At 48.7% G+C, this 22,471-nt stretch overlaps 1 protein-coding gene across 45 annotated transcripts in view; it reads right to left on the bottom strand.

Moving 5' to 3' along the window:
* CACNA1C (calcium voltage-gated channel subunit alpha1 C) overlaps positions 1 to 22,471 on the bottom strand; it is a 708,196-nt gene that overhangs the window by 561,255 nt on the left and 124,470 nt on the right. For all 45 annotated transcript variants that reach the window (XM_032844463.1, XM_032844462.1, XM_032844471.1 and 42 more), the window contains exon 2: positions 1,701 to 2,022. In XM_032844463.1, coding sequence (XP_032700354.1) covers positions 1,701 to 2,022 — 322 coding nt within the window. The remainder of the gene's footprint in view (positions 1 to 1,700; positions 2,023 to 22,471) is intronic.

Genomic DNA, 22,471 nt, shown 5'->3' with positions numbered 1-22,471 from the left:
TCATACGCACGGAACACGTCCCCTGACGTGTTTTTCTGAGCAGGATCCCACAGGCACAGACCCTGCCGCCCTCGCTGGTTTCTGCCACTGGAGATGAGGAAATGGAAGCTCTGGAGATTCCAATGACCTGTGACCACTCAGAATACAGGGGGCAGCACCATGATGGGGCATGGTCCAGGCCCCAGATCCAGGTCCCTCCACATCCCTGTGGGCTGGACAGTGTCCCCTGAACATGTACCCTAGTACGTCTCCTCTGTGCTGTGGGTGCATGGGGAGGGGCACGTGCATGGACTGGGGACTTGGAGAACCTGGATTTAAAACCCAGCTCTGTGAGTTGCAGGCTGTGTGATCTGGGCCAGATCTTCAGCTTCTCCAGGCCTCAGTGCCCTCTCCATTGGGGGAACCTGACCCACATGGGCCCCAGCTCTCCCACTGCATGGTTCTGATGGAGCCGTTGTGACAGCAGCATGCTGGGGCTGCCCAGAGCCGGGCCTCTGAGCCGGGCCTCTCACCCGGTCCTCTGGGAACAGGAAGCCTGCCCAGCCACTCAGGACAGATGGCCAGCTCTCCAGCCGCCACGTGGCTTATGCTGCCTTCTCTTAAAGTTACCTTTTGAGTTGAGTGCTTCAAACATTTACAGAACTGACGTTTCTTGCTAAACAGAAACTCTTCCCTCCCGAGCCATCTTCTTTGGCCTTTCAACCCCTACCTACTAAAGCACTTCAATCTTTCCATGGAAGCTCATGGATAACATAGAACCCTCCCATCCTGAGCCCCAGGAGACATGATAACCCGCCTGAATGAATTCTTATTATGAAAATGCCCAACACTAAGTCCCAGAGTTCTAGTCCGTCTGTCACTAACCGTATGACCATGTGGGGCCCAATGTCATCACTGGGCCAAGTCAGGGCTGGACCTACTGACCTTGAAGATCCTTTCCATCTCCACCACCCCACAATTCCCATGATGTTAAGGGGTCTGTAATTCCATAGTGAGAGCCTGGCCCTTCAAAGCCATTTTCTCAGAAGGGCCCACTCACCGGGTAGACATGCAAAGTGGACCTGCGTTTGAAACTGCAGGCCAGTGCTCTCTACTTTGGCTGCCCAGGAGAATGACCTGGAGAACTTTCGTATATGCCTGGGTGGGGCTCAGGCGCCTGTGTTTTCTTACAACTTTCCAGACAATGCCAATGTGCAGCCAAGTTTGAGAACACCTGCTCCTAGGCCTTGAACCAAGAGCCAGGGTGGGTCACTGACCACTGCCCTCTCCCATTTCTCGGGCTCCCTCCTCCTACAGAGAGCAGAGGTCACAAAACTACACCAGGCCCATGACACAGGAGGCAAAGAAGCCTAGGGGGTAAGTAGCACGTGACCACTATTCACCCACCACACCGGCGGATCACAGGACAGGCTCAGCTATGTTAGATGATATCTCATAACCTCCCAGGATTGCTTTCTCAAATGTGGCTTTTGGGATGAAAAAAAAAATATATGAGGAAAAAAGACCCTGCTTGTCACTCCAGCAGATCCCTGGGCCCTATCTCCAGACATTCTGATTCATTGAGTCTCGGGCAGCACTGAAAAAACTGCGTTTACACAGCGCCCCAGGGACGCAGATGCAGTGGGTCAGGGAGCAATCATGGGGCTGGCCCCGCTGGGGCTCCCGGGGGCAGCCCGCCCAGGCCCAAGCACAAAGGATATTTCCATTCGACAATGCTGATGCACGCCCTCCTGATGGGGTTCTTCAGAGTCAGGCAGAGCAGGGCACGGGGCGGGCGCGTGGCCGTCGTGCTGCCCTGCTTCTTGGGCTTCCCATACTGCTGCCGCTTCCGCTGCGTGGAGCTGACCGTGGAGATGGTCGCGTTGCCGGCGCTACCCATCAGCTTGGCCTGCCGGGCCGCATCAATGGCCGCCTGCCAGGACAAGGCAGCCCCCGGCGTGGGGATGTGCTCAGGGGCGAGCCCCGCAGCAGCATTGGCATTCATGTTGGCATGAGCTGGGCGTGGGCTCCCATAGTTGGAACCTGCAGGAGCAGAAGACAGAGGATGGCAGTTACTAGGGAGAAAACAGGAGAGTTTGGAAAAGGAACACAGACTCTCAATTTAAAAAAAAAAAAAAAATCTTATTTCGAACTATTGCGAGGGCCTGGGAGGCGGACCATGCAAACATGAGTGTGTGCTGCTGAGAAAACAAGAGTCAGGAAAACTATTCTTGTCCCAGTTCGGCTGTGTGACCTTGGGCATGTCGCTCCTCCTCTCCAGTCTCACTGACTCATGTTAGGCGACCAGACAGAGGAGATGTATGCATTATAGCATACATGCATGGCACATGTATGGACCTGGAAAAATGGAGCAAGTGGGAAAAGGAGGACCCGGAGAACGGTACATATGCAAAGTGATCTGTCGATCACATTTGTAAGAACACACAGAAATAAAGGATATGCATTTAATATAATACAATGGTTGTTTAAGGAAAGTGAGGAGGAAAAAAGGAAAGTAGGATAGAGGGATAAAAAGGAAGAGTGAATGAATGAATGAATGAAGAGAGAGTCATTGCGTGAATCAGTGATGACAAATGCACAATGAATTGAAGAGTGTAATTCATTCAAGTCTCTGCACCCAAGTTCCAAAAATAAAAATAGTATAATGAAATGAAGGCATTGGACCAAATTTAGGTCACCTCCAGGTACCTCAAACCCATCTGGGCAATGAGTGTTGGTTGAGTAGGAGCAGGCTGAGGGCTGTGATGGTTTTACATTATGTCAGTAAATCCTTTGACATTCCTCCCATTAGGAAAGAGGATCTATGTCCCTTCCTCCTGAAATGGGGTTGGTCTTTGGTGACCATCCCACCAATAAAGTACATAAGAAATGACAGTCTGTGCCTTTCAAAACAACGCAGTGCATGCCCTGAGGCTGCCATGGGGTGAGAAAGCCCAAACTAGCCAACACAGAGAGCCCATGTGCAGGGAGAGACTCCCAGCCACTCCCCAGCTGCTCCACTCACCATCTGACCGCAACCTCATGCGAGAGCCTTGAGCAATTCCAGACCCCTAGAAACTGTGGGAGGCAGCCAGGTGCTTACTACTACAAGCACTTTGTTTTGGAGTGATTCATCATATAGCATTCGATATTGGGGAAAGGGAGCTGTGCATGGCTGGGATTGACAGGGTAGGGTAGAGGGGACACAAGGAGGAACCCTGTTTGGGAACCAATAAAATCCAGAGTAGAGGCATTCACACTTCTCTGGTGTAAGGGCAACTGAAGCCTTCAGGACTGCCTCTAAGACTGCCCACTTGGGGGACGCCTGGGTGGCTCAGTGGGTTAAAGCCTCTGCCTTCGGTTCAGGTCATGATCCCAGGGTCCTGGGATCGAGCCCCGCATCGGGCTCTCTGCTCAGCCAGGGAGCCTGCTTCCTCCTCTCTCTCTGCCTGCCTCTCTGCCTACTTGTGATCTTTGTCTGTCAAATAAATAAATAAGATCTTAAAAAAAAAAAAAAGGACTGCCCACTTGGTGGGCCCTCCCCCGTCGGATCAGCTGGATGCCTCACCCTAGATCTTCCAAGGTTTACCCATGATCAGCTCAGCCTGGGCCCAGGCAGTACCCCAGAACAGAGGCACGACATTGAGACTTGTCACCTGGTCAGGTGCAGCAGGATCAAGAGAAGCAGCAGAGAACGGGGTGACAGTGTGGGCAGAGAGTCTGGCATCTGATGCCACATCAGTTGCCCAGAGAACCATGGTTGGAGCAGATATGTCACTTCCAAGGCTCCCCACAATGACCCTCTCCTCTGCTCTGTGTACCCAAGGCTCTTGCAGGGAAACTGCTGGGCCCAGAACAAACTGCCTTGGGGAGCCCGTCTCTCTCCTTGCTGCAGCTCACTGTTATTCAGATGAACACTTGACACCTCTCCCAGCCACCCCTCCCCACACGTATCTTGGATCCATCCTTCTACGGTTGACCTTCAAGATGACTTTTGCTCCCCTTGTGACCTGTCTAGACCCCATCACCTCCACCACCAGCCCTGTTGTCCTCCACCCCCCCGCCCCCCGACATCAGCAATGACCTGGCTTAGCCAGACAGGATGCAGAGACACTCTGTCCTAGAGATGGACCCCAGCAACCTCATCGGGCTCCTGATCTAGCCATACCCTGAGCTTTCTGGTTATATTACTTAAGTAACCTAGCTTAGGCTAACTCAAATTGGGTTTCTGTCCTTCGCAACCAAAAAAGACCTGACGAATGTGCTTGTTCAATGCTACAAAGCTTGTACCTGTCTGGACTGTCATTTTTGCTGAATTCCAAAATCTATGTCCTTTCTATCATCACACCGCAACAGACAATAAATAAGTTTCTACTCTTGTGCCAGCTGATTGACAAGACAGACTAATATGCTGGCCCTAGAGGATTCTGAGACTTCTCCATGTATAAGAGGAAAGTATGTCTTGATAGATTAGTGATGTCTGCCATGGGTACAAATGGTAGGGAATGGTATCACAGATGCCACGACTTTACCAGCCCTATGTGATACCAAGATGAGCACATCAGGTCTTCTTTAGTACCAGCTGGCCCACTGTCTTCCTGTCCCCTGACAGTTCCCTCCTGCACTATTGCCATCTGGTCCCTGTAGCATTAGAGCCCCGCCCCCACTCCCCTGGGCCCGGAAAATTGCCTCTTTGCTAGACTCAATTCATGGCTATATTCTCAATGTGGCACGGGCCCCTGTCTCACGTCTATTCCATCCTCCTCCCCTTTCCTCTGCTCCAGCTGCTCCAGGCAGCTGCTGCATCCCTGGGAGTAAAGTACTTTACCCAGAATGTCAGGATCATGGAGAACCCAACACTTGCTACAAGAAGTCCTCTCTCTCACATACCTTGTCGTTACCCTCCCTGCACTCACTGTGTGGATCCTAAGCATAAAGCAAAGAAGACCCCGATATGACTGAGGCCTTTATGTTTCTTATAATACCCCAGAGGAAGGAATTCGAAGACAGTATCTGAATTAATAAAGGTACCCGAAGCTTCAGAACTGCTTCAGTAACCAGCAAGCATCCGTATCTCCATTTAACACATAAGAAAACAAAGGAGTGTATGACTCATTAAAGGTCACAAAGTGAGACAATGAAAGAGCTCTGCAGCACGTACAGGACTCGTGGTTCACTGCTAGACTATCCTCCGCCTCCTCAGAACTCAGCCCTGTGCCCCACATGCACACACACGTGTGCGCTCACGTCCATGGCCACAAGCAAAGCACACATCTCCTACTGGGTTTACGGGCCTTGAGGTTGAAGGCGCTGCTGCATTTTGGACCTGAGAACATCCTTGATGTTCGGCGTGATCTCCACAGGAAGGAGTCCACTGTGTGAACAGCCCTTTCACTAACCCTCAGGGTGCCTCTGGGATTAATGAAAGTAGAAGGTGTCCTTGTTTCTACCGGCTGCGTTGGAGAGACCAGTGACCAGTGACAGGGGCCTAATCTCACGTCTTACTGGGTTTGCTGGGAGTTCTGGAACTCTCATTTTGTCCATTTAGTCCGTGATGTATAATTTTTCCTTCCTAGACTCCCTCACTGCTCAGTATGGGCAGCACGTTATCGATTCTATTTTAGTTCCGGTTAGTCTCAAGACTAACTTTATGTAAAAGCAGCAGACCCCACCACCATCAGCCCCTCCAGACCCCAAATCTCCTCTACAACAAGCCTACAGCACCCCACCCCTTCCTGCTGATTACTGTCTTCAAACTCCAATCTTTGTACTCACATCCAATGCACCCCAAGGGGGTGACACGGGGAGCAAGGTGACCAGGGCTCCTCAGAGCCAAGATGTGGTTCTGAGAGCCTTGTCCTGGCAGGCTAACTTCGGTCACCCTGCATGGTGGGTGACCTTATTTACATTCCCAGAGCACAAGGACCTCTCAGGAGCACACCATCTGGAAAAAGCGCATACGAAGAAGCCCATGTGGAAAAACGGAATGTCAACCTCTCCCCGGCCAAAGAACAAAAAAAGAGCCTCCAAAATTTTGGTCCTGGATGCTCTGAGCACTATCACGGCAATGTGAGCTGACTAAGGGCCCTGCCATAGTAAACACAGAGCCACATACGGGCGAGACAGGTGTGGCTCCTTCCGGCTAGCCTCCACTAGGGCCCAGCTTAGCCTCCCCTTCTCCTAGCAATGTCCCCCCATCCTCTAGTATGGCTCACCACCCAGACCCGCAGCTCTCGTAGGATCTCCAGGTTCCCACTCAGGAAGGGGGCACCACCATCCAAGAATTCCAGGAATGGAAAATCACCACCTTAGGCTCAACATTTTTGAACCCAGAGCAGTGCCAAGGAGGAAGGGCAAGCAGCACCGTGTCTCTGATGGCTTTTATTAGCACAAAATAACCACCCAATGCAAAGAGACCAATTTTCAAATTATAAAGCCGATTCAAAGCTCTGTCTCCTGGCTGCCACAGCTGAAAAGATGCCACCATCTAAGCCTGCTCTGGCTCCTGCTTTCCTGAACTATTTTTACTGTTGTTCTTGTCCCTGAATGAGCCCCAGAGCAGCAGCTCAGCAGATCAGGCCCCACACAAACAGGTGGGTGCCCACAGCGGCGACCTTGCCCTCACATAGAAGAAAATGATTCCCATTTGTCAAATGGCCCAGCTCCCCTGACTTCAGCAGCAGCTCCCTCCTCCCACACACAGCGGCTGCTGCCTCTCCAAGAGACCAGGATGAGGATAAGACCCCTACACAGACTGGTCAGCCACAGGCCAGTCTGCTCGGCAAGGTCCAAGGAAAGAGTCCAAGTCAGGAGGCAGTGGCTTATGTTTCCTTGGGGTCCCCAGCTCTGTGGAGCTGGGGACACAGAAGGTGTTCAGGAATGAAAGAGTGGATTTTTTTTTTCCCTTTAATCCATCTCCATCCATACACCTGCTCTAGGGCCTTATTGCAGAAGATGTTCAATATCTATTTGCTAACAGCAGCAGTATGGTGATGTCATGATAAAGATGAAGGCTGATAAGAGGTAAACACTAGAAACTGATGGCGTCAGCCCGTCTATGCCCTAAAGCACGAGCTTATTCAGGTTCTTCCACTTACTTCTTGGATATAGTTGTTGGGATTTCTTTTTTTTTTCTTTTTTTTTCAGATTTTATTTATTTAGGGGTGCCTGGGTGGCTCAGTGGGTTAAAGCCTCTGCCTTCGGCTCAGGTCATGATCTCAGGGTCCTGGGATCGAGCCCCGCGTCAGGCTCTCTGCTCAGCAGGGAGCCTGCTTCCCTTCCTCTCTCTCTCTGCCTGCCTCGCTGCCTACTTGTGATCTCTGCCTGTCAAATGAATAAATAAAATCTTTGAAAAAAAAAGATTTTATTTATTTATTTGACAGAGAGAGAGATCACAAGTAGGCAGCGAGGCAGGTGGGTGGGGGGGTAGCACGCTCCCCACTGAACAGAGAGCCCGATGCAGGGCTCGATCCCAGAACCCTGAGATCATGACCTGAGCCGAAGGCAGAGGCTTAACCCACTGAGCCACCCAGGCACACCCAGTTTTTGGGATTTCTGAAGGCAGAGGTTGGGAGCCATGACTTCCATCTCCCAAGCCACCCCCTAGCCCAGGCCTCCATCTGTTTCTTGTCCAGAAGGCTGCAGTAGCCCCCTGGCATTTCTCTCTCTCTTTGCTTGTCCCCAATCCAATCTCCATGCAGCAACCAGAGTGACCTTTTAAAAATATAAATCATAAATCAGCTCCTGTCATTCTCCCAGATAAATCTCTTCAGAATCTAAACTCATTGCCATGACTTATGAAGCCCACATAGGCTGGCCCCAGCTGCTTCTCTGAGCTCATCTCATTCCCCTCTCAGCCTGGTCCAAGGCAATCCTCACATACTGGCCTCATTTCACTCCTCCAAAATGCTCCCTCCTTATATGCCACAGTACCTTTGCACATACCTAGAATGTTATTCCTTATGCTTCTGGCTTGGTGATTCCTTCTCTCACCTCAGGCTTAGGCTTAAATAATTCCCTCTCACAACCCCTAACCCTTATCCTCTAATGTAAATAGGCAGAGTTCTAGTCAAACACTTGACTAGAGATGCCCAAACTCCCGGCATATAGAGATCCCCAATTAGCCACGTGTGAGGAGAAAAGCACAGTGCTGTAGATGAACTTCGACAGCACAACCTCCCTCTTAGCCTTAGCACCTTCATCTGTGCACGAGGGAGCTCACCGCTAAAGACAAGACTTAGTACACACAAAAGCAACCCAGACTGATTTATGGAGCAAGAAGCAGCAATTCACACTGGGCAGGGAGAGAACAGAAAATGCATTTCCTCCTGAGGTCCTAACCATCTTCTCACTTAGCAAGCTCCCCAGGGCAAAGGAAATGCTTTCTCTCGGGCCAGGGTGTCACCTGAGACCTTTGCAGAAGCCCATTTCACTCTTGCTGTCTGTCATCTCACTGCAGTGACCAGGGGCCTCCATTCTCTTTAAAAGTGCAGCAGCAAACCTGGAACAGAAACCATGCTTTCTCTGCCCATTAAAGACCAAATGACTAGAAAGCAGGAAGCCATTAATCTTCTCTATCTAGAGTGTTACAGAGATAGCTGGGAAACTCGAACTGGGAAGATACTGTCTCCTGGTTTTCAGATACCCAAGGCCCTGTCTGTCTTAAGCCCAGTGGTTCTCACTCAGAAAAGCTTCAGCTCTGGCTCAACCCCATGTGGCAGATGCGGTAGACCAGTGGACTAACTCAGCAGCAATTCCAACCTCCGTCTGCTGTCCCTGCCTGTCCTGCAGATGCCAAAGAGCTAGAAACTCTAATTTCCAACCTCCCTCGTAGCTGGACTTCCTGATGTGGCTATGGAGTTTGGCCAACCCAAGAAGCGAATGAAACTAAGTATGGTGAGGAGGCCATCTATTTCACAAGGCTCTGGTGATGCTTTCCTGATGCCTGGAACGTCGATAAGGTGGTGTGACCCTGGAGCCAGCTCTTGGTATAGTGGCTTCCAGATTCCCCGGCTGCCTAATTATACCACAGTCCCAGTCCCCTTGATGGGTCAGCTCTGCAGCCTTGTTCTGGGAGTCATTCCTAGAGGTCCAACCTGCTCTCCCAACACTTACCATGATTTTGTAAGCCCTTAAATTCCTGTATTGAATATGTTTCCTCTCAAAAAGACTATGGCAGTGTCTACTGTAGATCTGAACTCTGCCTGAGTCTATAGTCTCACTGTCTAATAGAACATCTACAATGACGAAAATATCCTATTAATTCTTCGAAGTCCAATAGGGTAGACACCAGCCATTGTTGATTCTTAAGCACTTGAAATGTAGCAAGTGCAACTACAGAACTACAGCCGTTTTAAATTTTATTTAATTTCAATTAATTTACATGTAAATAGCCACAGATGGCTAGTGGCTATCATACGGGACAGCATAGGCCTACATTAAGAGGAAGTCCTGATGGAAAGAGCATAATTTGTGATGGAACTTCTTTAAAAAAAGCAATCAAGGACTGATTCAGATGCTGATAGGTGGGTGGATTTTCTGATCAGGAAATAACCACCCAGTGCAAAAAGGCATGTGTTCAAAGCATAAGAGGGTCTGAGACCCAACAAACAACTTCAGCAACCAAAAGTCATTTTTCAGTGGTTAATCCTCTTGACAAATGAAGAGAAAGTAATGACCCCAAGGGACAGATGGGGAGGCTGATGCTTCCACCCAAACTGAGTGGGTCCTAAGAGAACCCTAGGACATCCCAGCTGAAATGGAACCCACTCCCCAGACCGAGCACCCAAAGGATCTTCATGGTGTGTCACATCTGCTGCCTCTACCTCTCACCAGAGCCATTTTCACACTCTTTTCAACAGCATTCTCTTCCACTCTTCCCTCACCCTTCTACAAACACTGCTCATGAAAGATGGGGATATTCAGAACAGGCCCGTGACCACAGCAGTCAAACGTTCCAAAACAAAGACAAGGACCCAAGGATATCTGTGGCCATCCCCCTGACTAAATCATCCAGACACTGCCTTAAATAAAACCATCTCTTTCCTATTCTACATCCCACTCCTCTCTAATGATGGGACCAAGGCAAAGAACTGCGAGTGTTTCAGAAGCCCAAGCTGACTGGAAGAGTGGTCAAACCGCTATCGTTCACACCTTCTAGTGATCCAGCAAACTAAATCATCTTTTCTCTGTTCTTCACCGGCAGCTAGTCTAAAGGAGAGAAAGAAAGGAAAAGGAATCCTTGGAGGGACTCCCATGGAAGTCCCTGCAGAGATCTCCCAGTAGTACCTTGGCTAGAGGACACTAACCATAAAGTCATTCCCCTCACATTACTCAAGGTCATACTGACATCAGAGAGCAAGCAAAGAAAAATGTTAGAAAACAAATTGGTAGATACACACACTAAACCACACTTTCCAACCAAAGATAATAAACTATAAAGATAATAAAACATTTCTTCCACTTATGTCCAAACAGGGAGAGGACAAAAATTGCCACCTCCTGCTATTTGAACAAAGGCACCCCCTGGTGATGGCTAACCTCAATTACAGGACCCAGTAGATCAGTTCAAGTTTATCAAAAGTCAGCATTTCTACTTTTTCAAGGCCACTGCAAAGTAGCCATTTTAGCGAAAGAAATAGATGCAGCTCTGACTGAGGTCAGATACCATCCAGCTGGAAAAACGGAAAAGCCTTCCGCATGCTGATGTCTGGGGACAGGCAAGAGGAATGCCACAAGTCTGACACAGCAATGAGAAGACCAAGCACTGGCTCCAGGTCTCCTTGGCAACGGCTAGTGAGTACCTGAGAGGGGTTACACTCTGGTATGTGGGCCCTTCTCATATTCTCCCAGTGATCTGTAAGCTCCTTGAGAGCAGGAACAAGCTTTGTGGCCTCAGAAACCCAGCAGACTGGCTGTCACCTAGTAGGTGCTCAAAACACATTTGCCACGTGGAAGTTCTTCTGCAGAATTTCTGTTTGACCGTCAGAGATTTCTATACAGAAGTTTACAGAGATGATGTTATTCGATTATTTTAGATTAGTATGTCACTTGTGTGTGTTTATTTCTTTCTTTAGAGAGAGAGGGAGTGGGCAAGTGGGGGCAGGGGTGGAGGGGCAGAGAGAGAGGGAGAGAATCCAAAGCAGACGCCCTGCTGAGCCCACAGGCTGACGGGGGCTCTATCCCACAACCCTGAGATCATGACCTGAGCGGAAATAAAGAGTCGGACACTCAACTGGCCAAGCCCCTTCTGTGTTTATTTCATATATTAGGTATATATTTGTCTCTTACCTCCCATCAGAAGGGAAGCCCCAAGAAGCAGGCACCTTTGTCCATTTTGTTCATCACTGTATCCCCAGAGTCCAGAACAGCCTGGAGCATGTGTTGAACAAATGAGTGAATATCTGAAAATGTCATTGCCCCATTACATGTTTTTTCCCATGACATTTTTAATTAATTCAACTTCTGGCCCCAAGATAGAGAGGGTTTTGCTGCTTTGGTCCCATTTTATTGGTAGGAAAACAGAGGCACAGAGTCTCTTCACGTCTCTCAATCACCAGAAAGAGAACATAGGAGGCAGCGCCATCTTGAAAGGACAATTTTTAGTGTATTCAGTGGTCCCAACCTCCTTCCTTCCCACCAGCTGGGAGGATGGGGTGACAGGAAGACTCACTTGTCTAATAATCATCTGCCCACATCCTGCGCCAAGTGAACTGGGCAGAGCACCCTGGGGGAACAGCAGTAATTCTGACTCCATTCCATGCCTGTGAAGGGCCGGCCACACAGCTACAGAGGAATGGCATATGGCATTGCAGCCCTGCTGAGGTTCAGAGCTCAAAGCTCACAGACTCAGACCCTCCAGGCCAGGAGAGCTTCTGTTCTGTGGGAGAGAGGTCTGACTATTCCTGGAGCCTCTGCAGCCCTGCCAGAGGCAGGGGAAGCTGAACTCCAGAACCCGGCCCAGCGGGAAGCATGGGCTCATCAGCCCCGTAGGGAAAGCAATTTAGCACTCCTAATGAGAGTCTTTAAGGAATTCAATCATTCCACTACTCTTCTCAGGAGCTACCCAACACTCCAGCAAAGCAACCTACCCAGGTAGTCACCACAGTGTACATCATACCAGCACCAAACTGAACATCACCTATAAGCCCATCACAGGGGGACTGGCCTGTGATGCCACCTCCATATAGCAGAATTTTAGAAGCCATAAAAACTATGTTTTGAAAAACAAAATAGAAAAAAAAATTCCACATATTAAGCAACAGAAATAAGGCCCAAAAATGTATGCACTATATGACCGCAATTTTTTTAAAAGACACTTTTTCTTCCATAGAAGAAAGACTAGAAGGAAACACATAGTCCTAGTAGTTCAACTAAACATCAATCTTTTTAAAAAATTGTCTTTCTAGATCAAGAACTTGACATAAAGGACTTAAAATCTCTACTATTTTTACTAAACTTGAAAGGAAAACACACAATGTTCAAAAGCAGGAAAGTCCAAGAGTTTAAAAATGAGTATCTTAGAAAGTCCCCCACCTCAGAAAAAGCACCATTAATAAACTTATGTGTCTATCTAGATTTTTGTCCTGTAAATAGCTAGAATAAAAATTTATAAAAATGGTAGGAAAGGAGGGAGGGAGGAAAGAAGGATAGGTGCAAGGGAGGGAAGAAGGAAGGGGGAGGGGAGGGGGTGAGGAAGGAAGGATACTAGTGATTATCTTCAGGTGGCCCCATCTATTTTCAGAGAGGCAGTTCAGCCCAGAACTCAGGGCCACAGACTTAGAAACCAGACGGTCTCGATGCAAATTCTAGCTCTGCTAGTCACTAGCTGTGTGACTGAACAGTTACCTCACCTCTCTGTGCCCAAGATTCCTTATCTGTAAAATAGAAATCATAACACTGCCTGTCACACAGCATTGTTATGATGATCAAATGAGTTAATAAATATAAAACTCTCAGAATAGCTCTAAGAGTAAGAATCTTGTAAATACTAGGTCTTTTTGAAATTATTATATTTTCCAAATTCTGCACAGTAAATCATTCTTTGGTGATCAGAAAGAAAAAAAGTTATGGTTTTGGTTTATCATTTAAGTATACTTTCAAAATTACTATAGCCAAACCGGTGCCAGATTCTTGTCCAGCCACTGCCAGACCCATTCTGAGGGGGTTGGGGTAGGCTGTGCCCACAGACCCCACCTGGCAAACAGGCCACCCACCTTCCTAGGCTGCCTAGGCCCTCCTCCTCCCCATCCCAGGCACCACAGGAAAATATAAGCCATCTGCCTGCAGCCACAGAGAAACAGAGTCCCATGAAAAGTCACCAGGTGCCTTTGTGCAGCCCTCTGCTGCCTTGAACCTAAACTGAGGACAAAGGATAACTGCACCCCTGGGTCTCCAGTTGTGTCGCTCTGGAAACAAAAGTGTCTAGGTTTAGGGGCACCTGGGTGGCTCAGTTGAGTTGAGGCCTCTGCCTTCGGCTCAGGTCATGATCCCAGGGTCCTGAGATCGGGCCCTGCATCAGGCTCTCTGCTCAGTGAGGATCCTGCTTCCTCTTCTCTCTCTGCCTGTCTCTCTGCCTACTTGTGATCTCTGTCTGTGAAATAATTAAATAAAATCTTTAAAAATAAATAAATAAAATTTTTTAAAGTATCTAGGTTTAGGGTAAAGTGAAACAGTTGATTTGAAAGTTAGCCAAGATACCTATATGGGCAAGATGCTTTCTTTTTTCTTGTCATCTTGATTAGTAACCACAATTCCATTAAATACCAGCCAGGCTCCAAGAAGTAGGAACAGGTATGTGTATGCATCGTAGGGAAAGACACCAGGACCCCTTGGTTCAGGTCCCCGGTCTGAGGGGTGCCATCCATCTCAGTGCCAGCCCTTCAAAGAAGCTGGAGCAGAATGAGACACTGGGAGGAGGGAGGTCAGAGCCCAGGCCCCTGGCCCCGTTCCCCCGCCAGCCACACTGCTGAGCACATATGATGCACACTTCTCAGTTTACTCATCTGTAAAATACAGGTAATAACACATTCTTCACAGGACAATAGTAAAGACTAAATGAGGTTAGGTCTACGAAAGTACTATCCAAATATAAAGATACTTAATAAGAACCCTTTCACAGATGTCCACATATAATGCCTCAGGGCACCAAAGAAGAACACCTCGTTGCCAATGAAGTAAAATAAAACATGAAAGCTGTTTTATTTAAAAAAAAAAGTCTTTTTCCCAGAAGCACACCCTCCATGTTAAGCAATCACCTCTTAAAAAGTGCTATATCTCACACACAAATTTAATCATGTCAATTTGTGAAAAAATGAATCTAGCCAGAGCATTCAGAACGCAGAATATTCCAGAGATCCTTGAAAACAGCACTCTACTTTCCAAGGAACCTCTCTTGGTGAAAGTCTCTGAAGTCCTTCCACTATATGGGATTGCTCTGTGTGCGGGGAAGGGAGGGGGGGGCACGATGCACATATTTACACACTAAAAACATAATGCACAAACACACCCATCCACGGCCCATTTGTCCTGCTCCTGATGTCTCTAATTCTCATTAAGGTGGGACAAAAGAAACACATTCAGCCCGGTATTCTGCGCTCTCCGGCTATTTAATAACAATGCTTTGTATAAAGTATAATGCTTCTTTCATTTGGAAACGTCAAAGCCATTTATCTCATTAATCCCCACAAAACCTCGGCCGGCTGGACAGCAGGCAGACAAGAAGGTGGAAGACAACGAAAAAATAAGCAAGTCCCCCAGCCCCAAGCCTGCTATTCCTTGGTAAAAACAAAGCTTCAGAGAGCTGTGAAGCCATCTCGACTGTTCTCCGAGTTTGGTAAGAGAAAAACCAGACCAGAAGGCAAGAGAGCAAAATTCCAGCCCCCACTTCAACACCCATTTGTTCTGTGCGGATCAGACACATCACTTTCCTTCTTTGGCCTTCGGCTTCCTCCTCTCGAGAGTAAGGAGGCTCAACCAAACACCATAAGAGTCCTCCTAGTTCAGAGCCTCAGGTCTAGAACTCTTGAGTCTGGTATCTCCCTGCCCCCATCACCCCTCCCCAGCCAGTCTTACTCCTACAGAGTTCCTCGGTGCCTCAGTTCCATCTCCTCCCCGAAGACCTCGCAGATCAGGGCTGAGAAAGTCGGCCTGACATCCAGCTCTGACTGCTCCTGGGTTGGGCTCCTGGCTCGAGCATGTGCTCAGCCATCCTCAGAGGTGGCCTTCAATCTGCTCACAGGGCAAGGTCAACCCAAGGGGCCGCTGAGTGAGGAAGGGCAACAGAGAGAATAGGACCCTCCAGCCCTTGTTTTATTTCTATTTTATTATCCCAGGGTTTCCTCTGTGACCCCTTGGGGCCCCATGTGGTTCACATAGAAGCTCCTAAAGCCAGAGAGAGCCCTTCACATACACACACACACACACACACACACACACCCATAGTACTCTTTAAAAAGTCAGAAAATGGCAAGCATTGGTAAGGAAGCAGAGGAAGGCCAACCCTTGTGCGCTGCTGGTGGGAACATAAAATGGTGCAATAGTTACAGGAAGTATCTGGGGTTCCTCAAAAAATTAAAGACAGAATTGCCATATGATGCATCAAGGTCACTTATGAGTCTATATCCGAAAAAACCGAGGGTGGCGACGCGAACACAGATGGCACACCAAAGCTCAGAGCCGTGTTATTCACCATCGCCAAAAGTCGGAAACAGCCCAAGAATCCATCGACAGAATGGATAAACAAAAACGTGGTCTATACATACAACGGACTGTTATTCAGTCTTAAAAAGGAAAGAAATTCTGACACAGGCTACAAAATGGATGAGCCTTGAAAACATGATGATAAGTGAAGTCAGCCCATCATGAAATAAATACTGTCTGATTCCACTTCTGTGAGGCACTTAGAGGAGTCCTACCCATGGAGACAGAGAGTAGAGGGGTGGTTGCCAGGGGCTGGGGGAGGAAGGGGAAGAGTTCATGTTTAAGGGCTATGAACTTTCACTGAGAAGATGAAAAAGGATGGTGGTGACTGCAGAGCAATAATGTGAATATACTTAATGCCACTAAATTACACACTAAAAAAAAAATTAAGATGATAAGCTTCCTGTTATGTAAGTTTTCCATATTATAACAATGTTAAAATTTTAATTTAATTTTTTATAAAAAGCAGAGAGAGTGTTGGACCTGAAGCACTTGGAAGAATATTCCAAGAGGACAGAGATCTAGGAAGTGGGGGGGCTGCCTTCTGAGGAACAAAAAGCTGGAAGGCGAAGGCAGCTGTTCTTCAGGAAGGGCTGGGAAGGGTGAATTCAGCCTAGTCCAGAAAGAGGTGCGTGGCAGGACAAATCTCTACCCCTATTCACGTGCATCCCCGCACAGCCTTCTGCTCGGGCCCTCAGCACGTGACTCGGGCCCAGAAAAGGATGCAAAGAATTTTGGTCATAAATTGTTTCCAATTCTCAGATAAATCACACGTGCGCATACACAAACATGTCTTCACAACTGAGTGAAACCAGACTCACGTCCAAATACATTGACGGTATTCTCAAGCACCATTCACTATCAGGTGTCAGATCTTTGGCTGGAGAGTTGGGTGATCAGAATGTTAGATCAATGCCTGGCTCTCCACAGTTTCAGTCTTGTCCAAAGGCTCTGCTCTGGGCACCTGGCATGTCTCCAGGACAAGCCATGATGCATTCATCTCCGTAGCTCTGCTGCCTAGCCCAGTGCCTGACACACATGAAGTACAAAAAGAGTGTTCACTGAAGGAATGGGGTTTCTCCTCAGCATCCTGATAGTTTTAGGTGAGGAGACAAGTGACATTATTCCCACGCTAACAATGAAACCAAGGCAGAGAGAAGCACATGGCCCCCATCCTATGAGACCCAGGCTAGGACAAACTCAGCCACCCGCAAGCCCTCCAATTTCTCTGGAATCTTAAATCCATGCTCCTTCCTCAGAGCTTCTCGCAGCCAGGAACCTCTTGAGCTCTCCCTGGCCACCCCCCGGGTGTGTGTGCATTTTCTCTCCTTCCTGAGCCCCAAGCTGCCTTTTCTCTTCCTTCTGTTGGCTTCTAGGCCAGTAGTACCTGACTGCTCAGGAGCGGTCTCCCTCTCCTCCATCTTTTCCTCCTTGAAGGACTGAGGAAAACATCTGATGAGGGCCACCCTTGTTGTGTGGCAGAGATGCAGAGCAAGGGCTGCCCCTAGATTGGGGGTCCTTGAAGACCCAAGTTCAACATAGGACTCTAGAGCTGCCCAGATTCTTTTCCAGGACTCAGGTACATCAAAAGCCTGGGACAAAAGGGAGCAGATGGGGAGATGCAGGAACATCTACTGTTGAAAACCCAAAACTAGAAGGCAGAGGTCAACGTCACCTTCATTCTTCATCTCAGAATGGAGTTATGATTCAATGGAGCAGAAACCAGCACTGCAGAAATGCTGTAAAACTCCATCACCTCCGCACCTTTGTCACCCTGTTTATGTGGGTCTCCTCCGATTATGTCCCCACAGTAATTAGGAGGGTTGGAACCGTTAAGACAATGAGAATCTACTGCTGGCCTGTGAAGACAGCAGGGAAAGAAGAGCATGGGATCTGTAAATACTGAATTTTAGGGACAGGCTGCCCCGGAATTAAGTGGATAGTGGCAGCCAGAAAAGAAAGCTGTGGAGTCTAGTGGCTAACGGCAAAGATAGGGAGTCACATGAGACCCAAGTTTGTACTCTGTGTGGCCACTTACAAGCCCTTTTGGTCTGGGCAACTTGGTTAACAGCTCGGAGACTCAAGGACCTCTGAGCTGTTGCAAGGATTTTAAGACATTTACAAGCACGTGGCATGGCACAGCCTTATGTGAAGTTCTCAGAGAACTGTAGGCATCAGTATTGCTTCCATTGTTGAGGCTGCTATTAAAGTGGGCTGGGTCTCGGGGCCTGTAGCAATGAAGGAGAGGCATGGGGAGGCCCCGGCCTGAGAAGAGCCATCAGGCTTCAGTACCCCGAAGGCCTCTGCAGGCACCTGTACAGAGACCCCACTCAGAGTCAGCCATTGATGAACCTCCACATTTCCACTGAAGCACATGCAGCCCTCCAGCTTATCTCACTCGGTCATCAGCAATCCTTGGGCCAAGAAGACCAAGGACCAGGCCTGGGCACATGGGTCTCCTCCTCCCTCCTCTGCTAGGGAGCCCTGGGACTCTGGATAAATTCCTCACCCTCTCTGTGTTTACCTTGTCAGTAAAATGAAGGAGTTTACCAAATGATCTCTAAGATCGTATATAATTTTTGGCACTCACTGATTCTAGAATTCACATGTGGGTGGCAGAAGAGTTTATCATTTGGAACATGCTGGCAAAAGAAATAGGCTTCCTAGAGGGATGCTCAGTACCCCCATCCCACTCCTCAATTCCCTCCTTTATGCTAATAAATAATTGAATCTGAAAAGCACCTGTCTAAAAGGGCAGCCACTTACCTAGGGTCACCCCCACCACTGAGTCTCAACAAACACGGACCAGAATGGCCATAACTCCTTAACAGAGGGATATGCAGTGTCTGCCCTCCGCAGCGCCCGGCCTCTGAACTACGCCGACTTAGCAAGCTGCTCTTCCTGGTCCTCTCTGATGCACTCAGGTTTGGGAGCCAGATGCTGCTGGAACCACAGTCACCTGCTCATTAGCTCTCCTTGCATGTCTGTTTCCTTCGGCAGCCTTCCTAGATTTATTTGGTTTTCCCAAGCTGGGAAACAGGAGCTAACAGCTCCCAAAAGAAAAGAACAGAGACGTGGAATCTTTGAGGTGACTTGACACCATCTTTCTCCTGGTCAGAGTTAGCAGGTGGAGAAGGTGATCAGGGCAAATGGGGCATCTGCTTTTGTCTGCTCTATGCACTCAGTCCCCCACTGACGTGCCCTTTAATATGAAACACGCAGGGACTAAACATAGCTTTGCTGCTGGGTGGTCCCCTGGCAGCCCGCGACTGAGGCACTGTTTGCTGAGCATCACCGTTTGCCTTTTATAAAGAAAGGCAGTTTGCTTTATAAAACTAGGAGCTTAGGACTCCCACTCAGGATGGCAAATGCTTGGTTCAACTTCCCACTTAAGCCAAGGAGTTATGGAGCCCCCCCACACACTGACCCCAAATCATGCGTGGTCACACGACTGTGTAAAGGCGTCAGTGACAGGGGGAAGGGAGAGTGGCTGCTGCTGCCATAGGTGAGGTCCAGGAAAGCAACTTACCCCACGACCACACATTCACCCTGGGCCACACGCACACACATATATGAATGTGCACGTACAAACACGTGCATGTCCCCGGTGGGACTTGCAGCCCACCACCTTCCTCTGTGCGGCCCACGGCCTTTGCCGCCGCCTTCTTTGTATCTCCTTGGAGCAAGTGCATGCCTTCTCCCCCTGCTCAGACATAACCCTGCGAGCAGAGCCCCGTCTGCTCCCACGCCGTGGCCCCCACCATGCTAGCACCAGGTAAGTGGTCGGGAATGTCTGGGTGTGTGGGCCCCACTGGGGCGGGCATGAGATGCTGTCCCCATCTTGACAAGGCACCAGCCTCCCCTAGTGCACATTCACCCACACGGACATGCACACGGACACCCACCCACATGCACGCTCTGGTAACATCTGCCCAGCCACAGACCTTGCCCTTTCAGAGTCCACAACTAAATTTGGACGTGAAACCAACGTAGCCAAGTCAAGCAGGCGAGACCGGCCCAAAGGTTAATTCCAGTCAGCTTCACTTTCTAAAGTGTTCCGCTGGCCTTGGCCAGAGCACGTAGTTTCTTTGAGCTGTCAGCCCCTCCAGACTGCGGCTCCCCTCACTCCCCTTGTCTGCGGCTCCCAGACTCCACTCCCGAGGGCAATGGCTTCGGTGAAGGGAGGAGCCCAGGAGATACGAAGGACCAAAGGACTAAGAAGATGAGTTTTGGAATGAGACAGATCTCAGTTTGCGTCTCACCACTCCCCTTTTGAGCTGGGTGATCTTTGCTAAGTGAGCCTAACCTCTTTGGTGGTCAGGTTGCTTATGGGTGAAACAGGAATAATCTCACAAGGAGAAATGGGACCCATTAACACCAGTGTGTGCTTACCGGTGGTTAACTATTTCAAGCCAGCACTGTCTCTTGAGTTGGCAGTGCTAAAGGGTGGTGTGAGACATGAGGAGTTGCACGGTCCTTCCTCGGCACCGGGAGGACGCCGGTTCTCCAGCCCTTCCCCCAGCCCACTCCAGAATACAGCGGGACCACCCGTCCCAAAGAGAACCAACAACACCTAGTGATGTCTTGCCCTCACCGCCACAGCCGGAGTTGGCAAGACTCTCTCCCACTTCCCTGAACACAACAGCCCAGGCTAGTCACCACACAGCTGGGGTTACACAACATCTGAGCCTTTGGGAGCCATGGCTTCCATCTGGCTGGCAGCTTACAAATATTTGACCTTATCAGGCTTGAACTGGAAAAGAAGGATAATTGAAGTTTCGTATGAAATTACTGTGCAAGCTATGTGTGGCCCAGTCAAGCTTCCTGGGCATGTAAGACTTCCACTTGTTTGTGCCAGAGATCCGTTGTGTGCGGGCTGGAGAAAGGAGCCTGGCCACAAAGTGGAGCCCCTGTGCCTTTCGCTTCTGCTCGTCCTGTTCTCCCTTCATTGGCACCCAGCAGCCATTTTCACAAAGCTTGACATAGCTGTCCTCTTCTACCCCTTCAGGCCCACCCCAGGCTTTTGCTGAGCGAGCGGGAGAAAGCCATGTGAGGAGACAAAAGGAGAGCAGGGGTGAAACATGGGAGCAAGCTCGGAGCACCCTAGAGACCTTCTGGTCCCAGCCTCTCCCCTCAGAGGTACGGACATTCAGGACCTGAGAAAGCAAGCCACGTGCCCTAGCTTCCACAGCCAGGTCAAGGTCAAGCCAAAACTTGAGCCCCAGCCTCCAGATTCCTACACTCTATTTCTACTAACCCAAGTCAAGGCTGAAGCCCTTCTAATGAGAAACTGGCCTATCCAAACTGCTCTAGCCACTGCCCTTTACGTGGCCGCTGCCAGTGTGGCAGGCTGAACACTGTCACCCCCGCCCCAAGATTTCCACGTCCTAATCCTTAGAAACTGAATATGCTACCTTATATAGCCAAAGAAAGGTTGCAGGTGTGATTGAGCTGATTGTGAGTTGGGGAGATTATCTAGGATTACCCAGGTGGGCCTGATATAATCACAAGAGTCTTTACACGAGAGGCAGGAGAGGAGAAGGGAGAAGATGCTACACAGCTGGCTCTGAGGATGGAGGAAGGGGTCTCCATCTGCCGGAACAGGCAAGGAAACAGAGTCTTCCTCTAGAGCCTACAGAAGGAATACAGTACAACAGGCCCACTTTGACCTTTGACCTCCAGGACTGTGTTCTTTAAGCCCCTGAGCGTGTGATCATTTGTTACAGCAGCCATAGAAAACTCATACCCTTTAGCACGTCATGTGCGTAAAATCATCCCAAGTTGAATGCAGCAGGGAGAGGGCAGAGTTAAGCAGTCTGGGGGGGTGACGAGCCAGCTGTGCTCCTGGGATGCCTCGAGGGCAACGTCCTTGCTGCCCTCAGCCTGCTAGGCCCTCAAGGGCAGACCAGAGTCAGACATCCAGGGGAGTGGTATGAGCAGAACAGAAACAAAAGTTTCTAGGAGTCGACACTAAAAAAATGGGTAAAGGACTTGCAGAGACTCTTCTCGAAAGAAGATATATACAAATGACCAACAAGTATTTGAAAAGATGCTCAATTAATAACCAAAGAAAGGCAAGTCAAAACCACAATGAGATATCACCTCATATCCACGAGGAAAGCTACTGCCAAACCAACAGCAGCAACAACAACAGAAAATAATAAGTGTTGGCGAGGATGTGGAGAAACTGGAAGCCTTGTACCCTCATGGTGATCATGCAAGCTGGTGACCTACTGTGAGAAACAACATGCAGCTTCTTCAAAAAGTTAAAAATAGAATCACCATAGGATCCAGCAATTCCGCTTCTGGATATATATCCAAAGGAACTGAAATCAGGTCTGGAAGAAATATTTGTACACCCATGTTCATAGCAGGGTTAGTCACAAGAGCCAAGAGGTGGGAGCTACACAAACAGACGGATGGAAATGCAAAATGAGATATATCCATTATATGAAATGGGATCTTACACAGCCACAAAAAGGAAGGAAATCCTGTCACAGGCTCCAACACAAAAGAACCTTGAACACATTATGCTAAGTGAAATAAGCTAGTTACAAAAAGACAAATACCACATGATACTGATATAAGGTATTCAAAATAGTCAAATTCATAAAACAAAGTAGAATGGTGGTTGCTGGGGGCTGGCAGAAAAGGGAATTATTCAAAGTGTATAGTTTCCATTTTTTAAGACGAAAAGTTCCGGAGATGTATTTTCACAAAAATGTGGATATACTTAACACGACTGAGTTGTTTACTTAAAAGTGGTTAAGATAGTAAATTTTATGTTATGTGT

The sequence above is a fragment of the Lontra canadensis genome, unplaced genomic scaffold (genome assembly GCF_010015895.1).
Source record: "Lontra canadensis isolate GAN:19392208 unplaced genomic scaffold, GSC_riverotter_1.0 scaffold153, whole genome shotgun sequence".
Lineage (NCBI taxonomy): Eukaryota > Metazoa > Chordata > Mammalia > Carnivora > Mustelidae > Lontra > Lontra canadensis.
The sequence above is the reverse complement of the archived record's forward strand: the minus strand, read 5'-3'. Positions and strand labels throughout refer to the sequence as shown.